Below are 13874 nucleotides of genomic sequence, written 5' to 3' on the forward strand. Positions count from 1 at the left end.
CCGGTCTATATCTCCATAGTTGAAGTCCCCCCCATAATAATCGCTCAACCTATACTCATACTAATTTGGTGATGCATGTCTTCCAGATCATCTGTAGAACTCTCTGGTCTATAGCAACAACCAACTGTATATTTTGTCTTACTTACTGGCCTTAATCTCACATCAGATTGTTTCAAATGAACAGCCATCCTCCGCTAGTCTACTATTCTTTTTGGCTGTAATTCATCTGCTATCATCAACAGTACTCCTATCCCATCCTATCTTCTCTATCTTTCCTGAAAATACTAAACCATTTGCATTCAATCCCTGTAACTACATTATCTGCTGTTAACCAAGTCGCACTAATTCCTATAACTTTTGGCAAGGTTGCACTAACTAATGCCAAAAACTCCTCCTTCTTGTCCCTGTTACTTCTGGCATTAGTATATAGAAACTGCAGCATCCCTTTAGTTCCCACCCAAAACCCACCTTTACTTCCTGAATTGACTACTGTATTCAATATTTATCCTTGCGAGATCAGGTTCTGCACTTGTTCGTCATTTTCACACTCACTCGCATCATGGGTGCCTTTACACATTCAACTGCATCCTCAATTGCTTAAGTTTTCCTGAATTTGCACTTCTCTCTCTCTCTCTCTCTAGATGCCTAACACTAAAACCATTTAGCTGCAGCCTATCAGCATTATACAAATCCTTCTTGACATCAAACTCAGGCCATGAGTCCATAAACTTTACATCATTCCTCTACATCATCAATATTTTTGCTATCATCACCCCTTCTCCTCAATTTTCACCTTTATCATAGTGTAGGAGGAGACTTAAATCCTCACCTTCTGGTTCTTCAGTTTTGCTTCGTCCAAAAACTGCTTCACATCCTCCCTCATAGACTACTTCTCACCTCTCAGATCATTAGTGCTAACCAAGGTAATTAATTCTTTCAGCTTACCTTTTTGCATCTGGATGTTATGACTAATATCATTAATTTTTTCACCAGGGCAACATGATTTTGTTATGCTTTCATTAAGTACTCCTCTGATCACAGTGTCTCCATTCATAACTTCTCCTTACCTTGTTTTCCTCATTTGTTCACATGATCTCTATTTTTACCTCAGACCACCTGCATCTTTCTCTTCTCTTTACATCCCTGCTAGTTTCTTGCTTCTTCTGCAACTTTTCACTTTTTTCAATTTCACTTTTTGTCCTGTGAAGGATAGCATGCTATTTCCTTATTTAGGTCTATTTCATTCTCCTCTATTTCCACCACCACTCATTCAGTATTAATTCCGACATACATATTTGCCATTTTACCATCGAAACTGTCTACTCTACTAACATTTGTTTCATTCTTGCTACCTAACTGGCACGTGCTGTCAAAACACTTAATACACTCATTTACTAGTTTCACTCTCTCCGTCCATAAATCCTTTAATTTTTGTGACATAAACATCTCTCTCACACACACTACACTGTACAAAATCACATAAATTCAAATCACTAAATAATGACATCTTTGCCATTCTTGTTTCTATCATGCATTGCCATTATACTGACAATATTGTACTTAAAAAAAAAATACAGTGCTTACTTACAAACTAAATAACTCAGTCAATCACACACTCGTATAAAAAAAAACTACAATGATTTAACCCAATATTATTAGCTAAAACATGAAAAAATGACTTATCTTTTGGTAGTACTAATAACAACACACACACACAATGGACCCTCTCATAGTTGTTCCCCCTTGCAACCCCATGAGAGGTCGTGACCACAACTACATTTAATAGAATGACGATTATCATTGTCATCCTAGTAAATTTAGTTGATATCATGTTCTATATGAGATTATGATATATGTACAAATGAAAAAATCGATTAATGTATAAATTTTGGAAGAGTGGTTGATTTTTATTTCACTCTACTTGTTGGACTTTTGTTCAGTCAAAGATAAATCCATACAAAAAAGTTATGAAACTGCATCAAAACCTGGCTTAAAAGAAAGTTCAAAGAAGCTTGTGAGATGCTGAAACATCATCTGAATATACCAAAAATTATGGAATAATAATTCCAAGAATCTGGAGGACCCATCTGCAATCTATATAACATCCAGAACATGATGTTTAATGTAGTTCTGCTATAAAACTTTATTTTTATTTATTTAGTTGTTTTTTTCCTGTTCTCTTTCACTATTATTTGACTATTAATATACAGATATGTATAAAATTTATTTTATTTTATTAATTTATATTTTTGTATATATTTTATCTATTATCATTATTATTATTATTATTTATTTTTTTAATTATAAGTTTTTTTTTTAACAGAGGTCAGGCTAGGGTACTATATCAGGTAAGGATGTACGTTATCCCCTCTGTTATTCATTATCTATATGGATCACATTATGAAGGAAAGTAGTATTAAACCTGATATCAAACTTGGAGATGTTAATCTCAGCACTTTGCTTTATGCGGACAATGTTATATTTCTAAATAAATCCGCTAGAAGTCTGCAGGACTTCCTGACTAAATTGAAAAACTGTTGTTATTGATATGGTATGAAGATCAGCAATAACAAGACAAAGACAATGAAAATAGGCAGAAGAGCATTGAAAATATCAACTGCATTGTGAATGGAGAACCTATAGAACAAGTAAAACATTTCAGCTACTTAGTCATGATTTTTAGTGAAGATGGTAAATTAAATATGGAAATAGACAACAGAATCAACAAAGCTGGTGTGGTAGGAAGTCAATTGAATAAATTTATATGGAATAAGAGAGAAATTAGTAAAAACACTAAATTAGCTGTATACAAGACAGTGTTCAAACCAATTTTAACTTAGGAATCTGAGAGCTGGGTTAGAAATAAAACACTTGACCAAAGACTAGACACCACAGATATGAGAGTCCTGAGAAATATTAGGGGAATGAACAGATGGTGTCAATGGCAATATCATATTAAAAATGAGGATATTAGGAAAGAACTTTACATTGACAGCATCCAGGAATGTGTTAGCAGAGTTAATCTCAGGTGGTATGGTCACTTAAACAGAATGAGCGAGGAAAGATTAGCAAAACAAGCGTTCTCTGCCAGGTTGGCAGGAAAAAACCGACAGAAAGACCAAGATGTAGGTGGATTGATATGGTAGAAAGTGCCTTAGAGGACAGAAATATAAGATCTGATAACGTTTGAGTCTTGACAGGTAACAGACTGATTTGGGGGAAAATTGTAGATAAGAAGTTAGTAATGATGTAGTATCCTGTACTACATCATTATCCTGTACACCCCCTTGAGGGTACATGGCAAAAATTTGATGATGATGAAGTTTGGAAGTAGATCATATGAATATTCTTAATTACTTTTTGTAAATATCAATTTCACATGAGAGGTTGCAAAACTTATAGCGCATTAATTCTGTGTTTATATCCAAATAATAATTTGTTATTTAATGGGAAGAAAGTTAAAAATGGATTGTAATTGCTAGAATCTATATGCTATAAAGAATCTTCATGGATGAGATAATGCAATTGTAAAATGAATCAAAGAGAATACATGTCATGTACAAAAACGAATGGCTGAGGATACAAAAAAAAAAATAATAATAATAATAATACATGTAAGAAAATAGTAGCTTATCATCACTTCACAGGTACTATCTAAAGAGAATGACTTTCCAGGTCTTTGAAGATGTTGAATTGAGACAAACATTATTTTATGATGAGTATGTAGATTTTTCTATCAAAAAATGATACCCAACACTGGGTTTAATAGGTCTTGATAATATAGGTAGTTAAGCCAACTAGTTTTGCTACATATGCTAGTGGCTTTTTCTGGGTTAGGAAGAAAAATACAATAAGCTGTAAACTAGTATATAACTAAAATCAAACATGTAGGGACTGTTACACAAAAGTAAAAAAAATAGAAACATGTCGAGCGTGAATGCTGGCATGGGTCAGTCATTGTTCAGTAGGTATGCATGATAGTTGGCAGAAAATTTAAAGTTTGTGTGGAAAGATCTAATAATTGACTTCCAAATATCACATAAAATCATTCCTTGGTTTCTGCTGAGTGTGTCTTGTGAGTGGATAACCATCATAGCATCTTTGATGTTGCAGGTATTGAAAACGAAGCTTTTGTCCCATTCAGTATTGTGGTGAGTGCGAGTGAAGTGGAAAGCTAGGTATGAGCTGCCTTCTCTATTGTTGTTTATGTCTTTAATATGTTCTTTTTTGTCTAATTTTCAAACTTCTAGATGTGTGCCCTCGTAAGCAGGGTCACAAGAACATGGAATATTGTAAACTTCAGGATGTTTGTTGAAAGGGTTGTGCTCCTTAGGTAACATAACAGAACTCATATAAGTCACAGTGGGCTTGAAAGCCACTCTTGTGTCATGAGATTTCAGGAGATTGGCAATTTTGAGAGAAAGTTTGCCAATATAAGGGATGGAAACTAAGGCTCTGTAGTGAATGTCAAGGATCTGTTGTGGAGCAGGAGTAAAGAATAGTATTCTTTGTACCATTTTCTTAGAATATCTAGTTCACCAATAGTTGGAGAAGATGAAGGAATACCAAAAGAAGAATTACATTATCTACTCCAACTATTGGTGAACTGGATGCTCTAAGAAAATGGTACAAAGAATACTATTGAACGCATGCAGTTAATTTTGTAGACTCTTGAATACCATTCAAAGGGTTGTTAGATTTCTTTAGAAATCTCCACCAGCACTTATTAATTTAAGACTGATTTAAATGTGTCCTTTATGTTGATTCCTGTTCACAGAGGCTATTGTGGTATTGGTAGAAATAGCTCCAAGGTGGCAATTATAACAGTGCATGTCGCCAGACTTCATTCTGGCAGATTGTGTAAACAATGTATTTTGTAGAATTTTCTTGCTTCATTAAGAAATTTAGCTCTATCTTTTGTTTCTCTTCAACCGAGGTAAGTGCTCTGTGGTGAAGTATTCTGATGACTGCAGCTATCTCTGTAAGTCCAGACTGTTGCATATTTTGAGTTATAGCATTTACGAACAACAATTTTTGATTTATTTCTATCATAAACTGAATTTTTGCATGCCTATGGATGCAGAAATGGACAAAGGTATTTCATTCTTCTAATCCAGGGGTGGGAAACCTTTAGGCATTCAAAGTCTGCATATCACTTCACGGATTGCTCATAAGTCTGTACACTTCATGTATGATAAAATTGCTAAAATTATGAAGTTATATGCATATGGTATTAAAATTGATATCATAACATTAAAAATCTATTATTATTATCCTAAGACCCCATGGAGTCAAAGACTCATCTGGGAGGTCTCTTTGTCATACAGACAGCTCATCATACCTTGCTTTAAACATATTCAAATTCTCTGCAGACACCAACCAGTTGTGAATAATTCCAATTGTTCACAACTCTGCATTCAGAAAACCTACTTCTCATTCTCTTGTTCAGACCCTCCTTATACTGTAACCTGTATAATTTCCAGGGATGACTTCTTATTCTCTCCTGATCTTCCACCATTTTATCAAAAACTTCTTCATCATTGATCCTATAACAATTCCTTACCAACTTGTATGTCTCTATCACCCCTCTTCCTCCTATCCACTAGACTGTAAATTGCATCTTCTCAACCTTATCGTATATTCAACATTCCAGAGATCAGACACCACCTTAGTCAGTTCTCTCTTGACCCTTTTCAACATTTCTTCATCCTTTTGAAAACCAGGTGATCAGATCTGTGCACAGTAGTCCATATGTGGCCTAATCAAGGTCTGATACAATGGAACAAGAATCTCCTTACTTCTACAAGTCAGTGAAGAAGTAAGAAATTTTAATAAAAATTAAAATTTTGTACTGACATTCATTTTTGATAAATAGTCTGAATAAATTTTCTCACTGCTGTGCTGCACTTTTTTTTCTGTTTGTTTTGGTGATATTTCTGCTGTCTTTCTCAAAGCTTCTACTAAGCTTATGTGAGGAAGATATTTATATTGTGTACAAGCCTGGCGTTGATTTAACTGTGTATATGTATGTATATATATACATATGTGAATATAGATAAATATTATTATCAGCACTCTTTTTGTAAAACAATAGGGGCCAGTACTACTCATTCTTTACTAGTGAGAAAAATTAAAAATTAAAATAAAATGAAAGAAAACTAAAAAATTGTTTACTTATATTTTTACTTAATAGTCTGATAATGTTTTTGGAATAAGAACAAAGAAACTAAGTACATAACACATTTGATTAAACATAAATTTATTGTACAAGTATGAAGGTCGTACTTCCCACGATATCAGCAAAGCTGGTATCGTGGGAAGTCAATTGAATAAATTCATATGGAATAAGAAAGAAATTAGTCGGAACACTAAATTAGCTGTATACAAGACTGTGTTCAAACCAATTTTAACTTATGGATCTGAGAGCTGGGTCAGAAGTAAAACACTTGACCAAAGACTAGAGACTGCAGATATGAGAGTCCTGAGAAAGATTAGAGGCGTGAACAGATGGCATCAATGGCAATATCATATTAAAAATGAGGATATTAGGAAAGAACTTGACATTGTCAGCATCCAGGAATGTGTTAGCAGAGCTAATCTCAGATGGTATGGTCACTTAAATAGAATGGGAGAGGAAAGATTAGCAAAACAAGTGTTCTCTGCCAGGTTGGCAGGAAAACGACCCAGAGGAAGACCAAGATATAGGTGGATTGATATGGTACAAAGTGCCTTAGACGATAGAAATATAAGATCTGATAATGTTGGAGTCTTGACAAGTAACAGACTGATTTGGAGGAAAATTGTAGATAGGAAGTTATTAATGATGTAATTTTTTCATGTAGTACTGTCATATCCTGTACACCCCTTGAGGGTACATGGCAGGAATTTGATGATGATGATGATGATGATGATGATGTATGAAGGTCGTTTGAAAAGTTTGATAAATTTCTAGTAGATGGTGACACAGTTCTTTCATTCATACCAGTGTTGGCACTTATCATCTTTTTCATGACCCCTGTCAAAATTTTAGCCACGTGCGACTTGTATTTCTCATTTGGCAAACATTTAAAATGACTGTGTTCGCATTTTTCATAAAAATGGAGAAAAACAAGTTTCGTGTAGTGATAGAACACTTTTATTTGAAGAAGTGAACGGCCGCGCAGATCAAAGCCAAGTTAGATGCATTTCATGGGGACTCTGCACCAGCATTAAAGACTATTTATTTTTGGATAAATGAGTTTGAACGTGGTCGTAAGTCCATACTTAAACATAAGGATGTTTAGCATGCTCTGGACGCCCGACTGAGGTCACTATGAATGAAATGATTAACAAAATCCATGGTATCGTTATGGAAGACCACCGAGTGAAAAAGCGCATGAAATTGCTGAGATAGGCATTTCAAGTGAATTGGTGTATAATATCCTGCACGAATAATTGCACATGAAAAAGCTGTGTGAGCGATTGTTGACTGTCAGTCAAAAATGCATGTGAAAAGACATTTCAACACAGTGTTTGGCAATGTTTAATTGCAGTTTGCAAGATTTTTTTTTGCATCGATTTGTGACCATAGACCAAACTTGGATCCACCACTACACACCTGAGTCTAAGCCGCAGTCAAAACAGTGGACAATGCCTGGTGAAAGAGCATCTAAAAAAGTGAAGACTGTTTTGTCAGCTGGGAAGGTGATGGGCACTGTTTTATAGGATTCCTAAGGAATTATCATGATAGACTATTTGGTAAAAGATAAGACAAGAACAGAAGTGTATTTTGTGTCATTGTTGGACTGTTTAAAAGAAGAACTGAAGAACTGCGCCAAGATTGGTGCACAAAAAAGTACTCTTTCATCAAGACAATGCATTGTCCCGTCCCACACACCGGCCGTCACAATGTCAAAATTAATTGTACAAATTGGTTCCACATCCACCTTATTCTCCGGACTTGGCTACATGTGACTTCTTGTTCCCAAACCTAAAAATTTGGCTCGGCGGGAAGACGAGGGTGTCATCAAGGCTGTTAATGGCTATTTTGCACATTTTGACAAATCCTACTTTTTAGATTGGATGAAAAAATTGGAAACTCTCTGGACCAAATGTGTAGACCTCGATGGAGACTATGTTGAGAAATAAAAGGTGACTTTTTCCCATAAAAAATGTGTTTAACTTATTTTTACCAAACTTTTCAAACAACCCTCATATATACAAAATCAGTAATGTATATGGTAATTTTAATAAACTGTTTATAATTAAACTAATTTCATTATTATTACATGACACATGGGAGGGCACACCACTCCATATTGCAGATATAAAAAAAAAAGTGTTATTTAGCAATATCTTAAAAAGTAGATGTAGGGAAAAAATCAAATTCCATTAAATAACTAAATGTATTTTCATACTAAGTAAAAAAAAAAAAAAAAAAATTTAATTAATATTATAAATTTAAGTAAATTATCACATATCACTGTTAATAAAGGTTATGATACACTATGTCATTGTGCACCATCTCACAAAAAATAGCTCTGGCTATTATCATTATTATCATTATCATGTAAAAGCGAATGCACGCGCACGCACACACACACCAGCATGCATGCACACCAACCTTTTTGAAAGGGGGAGGTGTTTGACAGGGCATATTTTGTCATTGTATTTGGTACTCAAGAAAACATCTTTTTTCCTCCCTAATTTTCCATCATGCTATAATATCTGTATTGCACAAGTTTCTCCAAACCTTTCCATTGTATGTGTCCAGCAGTGGGTGATGTAAGCTACAAAGTCAACTATGGATCTTGAATGGCAAAATCCATACCGGTGGCCACTGATTAATTCATGGCCTCTAAGTAGTGGAGGAATTGGCTATTGATGACTTTGTCCATTATTTCGGAGAGGACAGAGGTGATGGTAATTGGTTGGTAGTTTGATAGTAGACTTCTATCACCCCTTTTTTGGAATTATGATGGAGATGAGATTGCTTCCATGCATTGGATTAAGTATCAAATATGTATAGTAAATTATAGAGACAATGCAGCATGGGTGTTAGCTCTGGAACACATTGTTTGAGAACAATTAGGAAGTTGCCATCAGGATCAGAAGACTTTTTAGTATTCAAGTTATTTAGTAGTTCCTGATTTCTTTTTGTCAAAAAACTAAAGTAGACATATGGGACTTGGATTCTGGTATGGTAAAAAGTGATTTTCCTTTGTCATCTATGCAGGAGTTTGAAGAAAAGAGTGATGCTAGGAGGTCAGCTTTATCTTTGGGTGAAATAACAGTGGTGCATCAGGATGAGACAGATCATGTTGGAGGCTTAATGGATTTTTTAACAACACTCAAAAAGAATTAAAATAGACTTTAATACTTCCTATATTTCGTCCTAGTCACTAGGACATCTACGGGGATTACAAAAAAATTAATGTAACATATGCACAAATAACAAACAATACTAAGCCCAACCACGTGGGTGACACTAAAGTCCTATCTAGGTAGAGCGCCCTCTAAGGGCAGTCGTAGGTGGCCTGGAATGTAAGGTGGGAACTCTGGTGATGAGTGTTTCCCAAATCTTCGGAAGCTTAATGCACCCATATTTATTGAGATTTGGTTGGTTTTTGAGAGCTGCTGCTGCTTCTAAGAAAAGTCTCTCTTTCTTGAATTTGCTGTGGTGGAGCATGGTGGTTTTCTTCCATGATACTCTGTGGGTGGTGTCCAAAACATGGTCAGCCAAGCCTGAATGGCTATAGTTGTGTTTGAAGATGTAAGACTTGTGTTCCTCTAGACGGATGGATGCTGATCTGCCTGTCTGTCCAAAGTACGCCAGCTTACAGGAACAGGGTACTTTGTAAACTCCAGGCAGAGAGAGAGGAGGGAGCTGATCTTTCGTAGAACGGATAAGGGTAGCCAGTTTGCGGTGGGCTTATATGCTGTGTGTAGATTGTATTGTTTTAGTATCTTGGCTATTTTTTCAGATGTGCCACGGATGTAGGGTATGGTGATGGCATTTTTAAAATCTTGTTGACGAGAAGGAAGGGGAATGGGGGAGGAGTTGATTATTTTTTTGATACTGTGATCGCTGTAGCCATTGGAAAGGAAAGTGCTGTGTATGTGGTTAAGCTCATTAGTGAGAGCGGTTCCACTGGAACAAAAATTGTGGGCTCTCTTGGTAAGAGTTTTAATAATGCCATATTGTTGAGAGGGGTGGTGGTGGGAGAGTTTGTGAATGTATCTGCCTGTGTGTGTGGGTTTTCTGTATACGGTGAAGGTAAGTGTATCATTAGGCAGGCGTGTGACTAAGGTGTCTAGGAAGGGCAAACAATTGTTCTTTTCCTTTTCCATAGTGAACTGGATTCTTGGATGTAGACTATTGAGATGACTGAGGAAGGAGTCTAACGTGTCTGGGCCATGAGGCCAAATAGAGAACACATCATCTACATATCTTAGCCAGATAGAAGGTTTGAGTGGGGCTGAGTCTATGGCTCGTTTTTCGAAATCTTCCATATAGAAATTGGCAAGGGGTGGTGAGAGGGGGGAACCCATGGCAGTTCCCTCTATCTGCTTGTAGATTTGTTGTTCCACGAGAAATATCCAGAGTTAATGGCAAAGGAAAAGAGATCTAAGATGTCAGAGGGAAAAACCTTTTCTAAGAGAGATAAGGTGTCAATTAAGGGAATATTGGTAAACAAAGATGAGATATCAAAGCTTACCAATATGTCTGTCTTCTTCAAGGTTAAATTTTCTGTGAGGGCTTTAAAGTGGGTCGAGTTTTTTATGTAGGAAGGGGACCTTCCGGTGAGGGGGATCAGAGAGTTGGCCAGCTGTTTAGATAGTCTATAGCAAGGTGCATTGGTAGCATCTACTATAGGCCTGAGTGGGGAATTGGGTTTGTGGATTTTTGGTAAACCTTTTTGAAAGGGGTAGGTGTTTGACAGGGCATATTTTGTCATTGTATTTGGTACTCAAGAAAACATCTTTTTTCCTCAATAAAAGAACAATATTCCCTTAATTGACACCTTATCTCTCTTAGAAAAGATTTTTCCCTCTGACATCTTAGATCTCTTTTCCTTTGCCATTAACTCTGGATATTTCTCGTGGAACAACAAAATCTACAAGCAGATAGAGGGAACTGCCATGGGTTCCCCCCTCTCACCACCCCTTGCCAATTTCTATATGGAAGATTTCGAAAAACGAGCCATAGACTCAGCCCCACTCAAACCTTCTATCTGGCTAAGATATGTAGATGATGTGTTCTCTATTTGGCCTCATGGCCCAGACACGTTAGACTCCTTCCTCAGTCATCTCAATAGTCTACATCCAAGAATCCAGTTCACTATGGAAAAGGAAAAGAACAATTGTTTGCCCTTCCTAGACACCTTAGTCACACGCCTGCCTAATGATACACTTACCTTCACCGTATACAGAAAACCCACACACACAGGCAGATACATTCACAAACTCTCCCACCACCACCCCTCTCAACAATATGGCATTATTAAAACTCTTACCAAGAGAGCCCACAATTTTTGTTCCAGTGGAACCGCCCTCACTAATGAGCTTAACCACATACACAGCACTTTCCTTTCCAATGGCTACAGCGATCACAGTATCAAAAAAATAATCAACTCCTCCCCCATTCCCCTTCCTTCTCGTCAACAAGATTTTAAAAATGCCATCACCATACCCTACATCCGTGGCACATCTGAAAAAATAGCCAAGATACTAAAACAATACAATCTACACACAGCATATAAGCCCACCGCAAACTGGCTACCCTTATCCGTTCTACGAAAGATCAGCTCCCTCCTCTCTCTCTGCCTGGAGTTTACAAAGTACCCTGTTCCTGTAAGCTGGCGTACTTTGGACAGACAGGCAGATCAGCATCCATCCGTCTAGAGGAACACAAGTCTTACATCTTCAAACACAACTATAGCCATTCAGGCTTGGCTGACCATGTTTTGGACACCACCCACAGAGTATCATGGAAGAAAACCACCATGCTCCACCACAGCAAATTCAAGAAAGAGAGACTTTTCTTAGAAGCAGCAGCAGCTCTCAAAAACCAACCAAATCTCAATAAATATGGGTGCATTAAGCTTCCGAAGATTTGGGAAACACTCATCACCAGAGTTCCCACCTTACATTCCAGGCCACCTACGACTGCCCTTAGAGGGCGCTCTACCTAGATAGGACTTTAGTGTCACCCACGTGGTTGGGCTTAGTATTGTTTGTTATTTGTGCATATGTTACATTAATTTTTTTGTAATCCCCGTAGATGTCCTAGTGACTAGGACGAAATATAGGAAGTATTAAAGTCTATTTTAATTCTTTTTGAGTGTTGTTAAAAAATCCATTAAGCCTCCAACATGATGTCCTCACAGCACTTAAGCCTCTTCACACGTATAGTAGGATGAGACAGAGGTGGAAGTGATCCAACAGCCTTAGCAAGCCAGAAGGCATAGCTTCCATTTGGATAAGAGGCAAGTTTTCTGCTTGTGGCCTTTATGAAATCTTATTTGGATCTACTGTGAAATGAAACAGAATCTGATTATTAAAAAAGAAAGCACAATAACAGATTGTACTGTTTTTTTGTACATAATGTATTAACTGCTTTATTGGATTTTTTGAAAAAATATGCTGACTCTTGCAACAATTGCCTGTTTTCTCTTACTGCATTTCAAGATCCTGCTGCAATTCTAATATCATGGTCTTGCTATGCATACCAAATATTTAATTCTGCACAAAAATCAACAGTTCCAGTAATAAATGATATTTTAAAAATGTAATCATTTTTCAAAATACTAGCCATATTTTTAATATTTCTTTACTTTCTTGACTTAATTCTAAAAGAACATTATTGTGATAATTCAGAAATACTATTTTTTTTAATAAATTTCTGTCAAAAAAAAGAAAGAAAGAAAAAAGTTGATGTTAATAGATGTGCAAAAATGAGCCTACCTAACAGAAAGCTCCCACTTGATTCACAGCATATGCCATACATAGCTTGGTATGAATATTAATAGCAGAAAATTTTTTCATAATTTCCATTGAATTCTGAATAATGTCAAGGAGAACGTTTTTTTTTTTGCAGGCCAGGAATAATACAGTGAAATAAAAATATTTTCTTACAGGTAATTTCTGCCTTGCTAAAGACCGATCGAGTATATGAAAAATCAAAGACCAGATTGAGACTGCATGATATAGGATTCTCTTGTTTGACTAGTTTGTTGTTACCACATCAAGTATCTCAAGATATGGCAGTGTATTTAATTGATCAGATTTTAATGACAAGTGAGAAAAGAATTATGCATTATTCTTATAGACTTTTGAAATTATATATATATTTTAACAGTGGTTTTAATAATAATTTGCTGTGCATGGAATATCTGATAGTAGTTATGAATTAGAATCATAATGTACTATATCCTCAATTGGATGTGCAGAATGTTATGATAATACTAAATAATTAGGTTTGCATCATTACTAACTTCCTGTCAGTTATTTTCTTTCAATTTAATATGTTATTTATCAGGTCTCTATGAAGTGCTTTGATTCCTCTTTGAACATGGTTGTTTTGGACTTCTGCATTACACTGGACAGGTAATATCCAATTTATATCCATGTATCACAGGCAATTGCAATGATCTTCTCAAGTTTATATTGACAACTGAAGAGTGATTCACATCATAAAAATTTAATGAATGGTACATGCAAAAACTTATTGATATTCTTCTTCATTTAAAACACTATAATGTTCATTAGTCATTATTTTACATTAGTATTGATTGAAGCAACCTATCTTGCAAATCAAATGGCTGGTTGCCTCTACAAAGAGAACAACACAAATAAATCAAATCCCAGATATACCGTTAGTAGTACAAATGTGA

At 35.9% G+C, this 13874-nt stretch overlaps 1 protein-coding gene across 1 annotated transcript in view; it reads left to right on the top strand.

Moving 5' to 3' along the window:
• The window catches only part of LOC150109672 (neurobeachin-like protein 1), a 1254229-nt gene that overhangs the window by 596348 nt on the left and 644007 nt on the right, over nt 1–13874 (top strand). Inside the window, exon 28 of the mRNA XM_090413954.1 lies at nt 13119–13278. Coding sequence (XP_090270080.1) covers nt 13119–13278 — 160 coding nt within the window. The remainder of the gene's footprint in view (nt 1–13118; nt 13279–13874) is intronic.

This window comes from Typopeltis vanoorti, chromosome 2, assembly GCF_054136105.1.
Source record: "Typopeltis vanoorti isolate ZY-2024b chromosome 2, IOZ_Tvanoo_1.0, whole genome shotgun sequence".
NCBI classification, from domain to species: Eukaryota; Metazoa; Arthropoda; class Arachnida; order Uropygi; family Thelyphonidae; genus Typopeltis; species Typopeltis vanoorti.